Source organism: Prunus dulcis, chromosome 8 (genome assembly GCF_902201215.1).
Source record: "Prunus dulcis chromosome 8, ALMONDv2, whole genome shotgun sequence".
Taxonomy (NCBI): domain Eukaryota; kingdom Viridiplantae; phylum Streptophyta; class Magnoliopsida; order Rosales; family Rosaceae; genus Prunus; species Prunus dulcis.
This window is the reverse complement of record NC_047657.1, coordinates 3141081-3146771: the sequence shown is the minus strand read 5'-3', so window position 1 is coordinate 3146771 and position 5691 is coordinate 3141081. Positions and strand designations below refer to the sequence as shown.

The 5691-nt window shown below is 38.8% G+C and overlaps 1 protein-coding gene across 3 annotated transcripts in view; it reads left to right on the top strand.

Moving 5' to 3' along the window:
* The window catches only part of LOC117637379 (germin-like protein subfamily 1 member 16), a 6974-nt gene extending 1490 nt beyond the window's left edge, over positions 1–5484 (top strand). Inside the window, exons 2-3 of one of the 3 annotated variants that reach the window (XM_034372258.1) lie at positions 4496–4626; positions 4931–5484. In XM_034372258.1, the coding sequence (XP_034228149.1) occupies positions 4500–4626; positions 4931–5484 (681 nt within the window). In that variant the 5' untranslated portion in view covers positions 4496–4499. Of the gene's footprint in view, positions 1–4495; positions 4627–4906 lie in introns of those variants that run through there. The other 2 variants (XM_034372257.1, XM_034372256.1) reach the window with 2 other exon arrangements.
* The last annotated feature ends 207 nt before the right edge of the window (positions 5485–5691 follow it).

The window sequence follows — 5691 nt, the reverse complement described above, 5'->3', positions numbered from 1 at the left end:
TTTTATGCATGCAATGTTGTGACATATGTGAAATTGAACAATTCATGGTATGTTGACAGTGGTTGTAATAACCACATGACTGGAGATGAAAGGCTATTGGTAGATATTAGAAGGGATGTAAATTCCAAGGTGAAAATGGGGACTGGAGAGACAGTTCAAGTTGCAGGGAAAGGCACACTTGTGATAGACACCAAAGCAGGAAGAAAGCACATTCAAGAAGTGATGTTGGTGCCTGGATTAGAAGAGAATCTGCTCAGTGTTGGGCAGATGATGGAGCATGGAAATTGCCTGATATTTGGAAAGGGAATGGTGACAATCTTTGATGACTGGTCACTACAAAATTCCATTGCTAAAGTTCAAATGACTAGCAACATGTGCTTTCCTCTCACAATGGAGCCAGCTACTCAGTTGGTGTTAAAAGCTAGTGTGACACACAGCTTGCAAACTTGGCACAAGAGACTGGGGCATCTCAATGACCAAGCATTAGACTACTTGCAAATCAAGGCATGGTTCATGGCTTACCCAGTTTAGAAAAGGATTTTGAAGTTTGTGAAGGCTGCAAGCTAGGAAAGCAACATAGAGACTCATTCCCTGCAGAATCCACTTGGAGAGCCCAGTTTCCACTAGAGTTGATACACACAGACATCTGTGGACCAATGCAAACTGCATAAATGTCAGAAAACAGGTATTTCCTATTATTCATAGACGATTGTACTAGAATGGCTTGGGTCTATTTCCTCATAAATAAGTCAAATGCTTTTGAATGTTTCAAGAAGTTCAAGGCTATGACAGAACTGCAAAGTGGACACAAGGTGAAATCTCTTAGAAGTGACAGAGGTGGAGAATTCATGTCAAATGAATTTCATGAGTACTGCAGTGAAGCTGGAATACAAAGGCAGCTGACTGTAGCATATTCCCCTCAGCAAAATGGAGTAGATGAGAGGAAGAATAGGACTGTGATAGAGATGGCAAAGTCTATGCTACATGAAAAAGGGCTTCCTTATGAATTTTGGGTAGAAGCTGTTAATACTGCAGTATATCTACTCAACAGATGTCCTTCTAAGTCTCTTAAAGAAGTGACACCATTTGAGGTATACACTGGAAGAAAGCCAGGTATTGCACATTTGAAAGTGTTTGGAGCCTTATGTCATGTGCTCATTCCTTCGGCACTAAGGCACAAGCTGGAAGAAAACAGTCACAAATGCATTTTTGTTGGCTATAGACTTTGTGAAAAGGGGTACAGGTTATATGATCCTAGAACTAGAAAAATTATCTTGTCTAGAGATGTGTATGATGAAACTGCTTCATGGAAATGGGAGAACACTAGTAATGCAGAGGTGAGAATGCCTATGCAAATGGAAAACCAGGATAATGCAGAACATGAACAGATGGTAGTTGATGAATCAACTCAAATCTTGGATACTCCAATGCAAGAAGAAGAAGAAAACTGTACCTCAAGATGAGGAAATACTTGATAGGTCTCAAGTGTTTGATCACACACCTCATAAGTGGAGGAGTATTAGTGACATCATGGCAAGATGTAACATATGCATTGTGGAACCTGACAGTTTTGAAGAAGCTGATTTGGATGAATCATGGAGACATGCAATGAAGGCTGAATTAGAGATGATTGAAAAGAACAATACATGGGAATTAGTTGACAGACCATTTGACAAACCAGTAATTGGCATCAAGTGGGTCTACAAGGTCAAGCTTAATCTAGATGGCACTGTGCAGAAGAATAAAGCTAGACTAGTGGCTAAAGGCTACTCACAAAAGTCTGGAATCGATTACAATGAAACATTTGCCCCAGTGGCAAGGCTAGCTACCATCAGAACCTTGATTGCCCTTGCTGCACAAAAGGAATGGAGTTTATATTAGTTGGATGTGAAGTCTGCCTTTCTCAATGGCATTCTAAAGGAGGAAGTCTATGTTGAACAGCCACAAGGATATGACCAAAAGAATAAGGAAACCAAAGTTTACAAGTTAAACAAGGCTCTATATGGACTGAAACAAGCTCCAAGGGCCTGGTATGATGAAATAGATGCCTATTTCAACAATGCAGGATTCAAAAAGAGCTCTAGTGAAGCTATCCTTTATGTCAAAACAAATGACACTGCAGGTATTATTATTGTCTCACTTTATGTAGATGACATTATATATACTTGTAGTTGACCCAAACTACTTGAAGAGTTTAAGAAAGATATGATGCAACACTATGAGATGACAGACTTAGGGTTGTTACATCACTTTCTTGGCATGGGAGTGGTTCAAACAGATAGGTACATCTTCATTCACCAAAAGAAATATGCAATGAAACTTCTTGAGAAGTTTGGAATGAAGGACTGCAAGTCAGTGGCAATTCCACTTGTGGTGAATGAAAAACTATGTAAAGAAGATGGAAGTGAAGCAGCAAATGAAAGTGAATTCAGACAGATATAGTAGGGAGCTTGCTCTACTTGACTGCCACAAGACCAGATGTAATGTTTGCATCTAGCTTACTTGCTAGGTTCATGCACAATCCCACAAAGAAGCATTTGGGAACTGCCAAAAGAGTTTTGAGATACATACAAGGCACACTTGATTTTGGCATTGAGTTTGTGAAAGGGAAAACAACTACTCTAATAGGGTACTGTGACAGTGATTGGGCAGGAAGTGAGGATGATATGCGAAGCACCTCTGGATATGCTTTCACACTAGGCTCAGGCATGTTCTCTTGGGCTTCTATCAAGCAAAACACAGTTGCTTTGTCCACAGCAGAAGCTAAGTATGTGAGTGCTGCAGAAGCAACTTCACAAGCTAAGTGGCTAAGATTTGTGCTTGAAGATTTTGGTGAAGAACAAGTAGAAGGTACACCAATCCTATGTGATAACACCTCTGCTATTGCAATGGCAAAGAATCCAGTTCATCACCAGAAAACTAGACATATCAGTCGGAAGTTTCATTTCATCAGGGAAGCTATTCAAGCAAAAGAAATTGAACTAATCTACTGCAAGACAAAAGATCAAATTGCTGATATTTTGACCAAGGCTCTGCCTAAGGATCGCTTTGTTAGTTTAAGAAGCCTGCTTGGTGTGAAAACAGCTAAAGGATTAGAAGGGAGTGTTGGAATGTAATCCTGCAGCTGCTTTCCTTGAAGCTGAAGTCACCAAGCTCTATTACTATCATTTATGTTTATTTCATTTGAGATGTAATTAGAACCATTGGATCATAGTCCAAGTGGATTCTCTAGCTTAGTTTTGGGATGACAAGTGTAAACACCTCATAGGGTGACAGCTGCAATTCTGTTAGAGAAGAATCTCTTCTCCCTACTCACTACCGAGTACACTATGTAAGCAAATAGAGTGTGATTCATTTTTTTATTCTTCTCATCCTTCTCTTCCTTTCTAAAACATTGCTCATTTTTCTCTGAAATTTACAAATAACCATAGAATTCTAACAGTAAAACCCCAAGAAAGAGCAACTACTCAATACAGAGACCAACCGAGTCCTAGTGACACCTAGCAAATCATGAACAAGGCTAGATCCAATCCAACTCGGAGCCATATCAAGAAAACAAACACCTAGGTCCAGACTGTAGCTCCGCTGAGCAATACAATTAGCAACCACATTTCTTTCTCTATAAACATGCTGAAGTGCCCAGGTGTCAAATTTCCCATAAGCTCCCAGCAGCTTGAAACCAGAGACACCATAGGATGTGAACCAAGAGCAGTAGAATTCTGCATCAACTTAATAGCCACAGCAGAATCCATTTTAGCAATACCACTTTCAACTAGCTAGAAGGTGAAAAAATGAAAAAGAAGAAAAAGTCATGCACTCAACGTTAATTGGTGGACTGACTGTAAAATTTTATATCGAGGCAAATTGTCACCATCAATGTTAATATATAAGGAAATGAATTTCATTGTAGAATGAATCCATATATAGCATAAGCATTGAACATTTCCATTGGTTAAATACCACCTAATTAAAAAAAATAAATAATTATCTCCTAACTACTCTTTTTTTTTGGTACAACTCCTAATACCTGGTCTTTCATCATCATAATTATATGAATATATTCTCCCTCAACTGACCTTGTCTTATAATTAAACAACCCTAATAACCCTTTACAAAAGGTAACTTATTTTATTGAAACACCAAACAGTAGAGCTGAGTCAAAGTTCTTCAAAATTCTATCACAACTGAATTTTCTTTTTCTAGTGCTAAAATATATGTAGGAAATTTATTGTTCAATAGTTAAACTTAAAGGTGAGATTTTGTCAAATACCAAGTCTTGACTTGCCTCTAAATACTACAATATTCAAATCTTTACCTGCTTCGACAAGGAAAATCATATCCAAGAGTACAAGACCAGTTCATTCTCTCCAGTCTATAAATAGGCTTCTAACCCATGAAGGATTTTCATCCCACACCCTCAAACCAAAACTCTCTACACACGAAGAAAAAACGGTAAAAGAAAGTTCTGAGGCAACCTAGCTCTAATTAAGCCAACTGCAATGAAAGGTGTTCATTTCCTCATAAGCACTCTTGCCATATTGGCATCTGCAACCTTCCTTGTCTCTGCCTCTGACCCCAGTCCTCTTCAGGACTTCTGTGTAGCACTTAATGACAACAAATCTGCTGGTATGATTTAATTATATTGATTATATTCTGGCATGCAATGCATGAATAATGATTTCCACATGAATAATTTTCTTCCTAAGGCATTTATGAATATTGTTTTTCTGTTAACTATATGCATTTGCATGGCTTCTCATGCATGAACAATCTATTAGTACATTATTATATATATATATATATATATTTATTGTCCCTTACATATGTATGTGCTATTTGTACTATATTTACCGACCATCTTACTAATCACCTCTCTAACATATCATGTGGGTTCTGTTTCGCTTAGGTGGATATTTCGGTGCAAACGCAGTGTTTGTGAATGGAAAATTCTGCAAGGACCCAAAGCTTGTCAATGCAAATGATTTCTTCTTTTCTGGCCTCCAAAACCCAAGAAACACACAAAATCCGCTTGGTTCAAATGTGACAACTGTGAATGTGGACCAAATAGCGGGGTTGAACACTCTCGGCATATCCCTGACTCGCATAGACTTTGCACCAAATGGCCTAAACCCTCCTCACACTCACCCTCGTGCCTCTGAATTTCTTGTGGTCTTGGAAGGAACACTCTATGTTGGTTTCGTCACATCCAACGGTGATGGCAATCGCCTATTCACCAAAGTGTTGAACAAGGGAGATGTGTTTGTGTTCCCAATCGGCCTCATTCACTTCCAACTCAATGTGGGACACGTCAACGCTGTAGCCTTCGCTGGGCTTAGCAGCCAGAACCCAGGAGTGATCACCATAGCCAATGCAGTGTTTGGCTCCAAGCCTCCCATCAACCCTGATGTTCTAGCCAAGGCCTTCCAAGTGGACGGCAATGTGGTTGACTATCTTCAGAAACAGTTCTGGTACGACAACAATTAGTAAAATACAACAATAATCATATGCGAAAAGCATAAAAGGCCAAGGAAAGAACAACCAATCGATGTGCTTGTTTGGATGTATTAAGTTGGCCAATATGTTTTTTCACTACGTACCTACAACAAATTACTATGATGTAATATTAATTGAATAAGATTGAAATAACATAATTTCATACTTACCCTTTGGGTTTTGAAATAATATAATTAC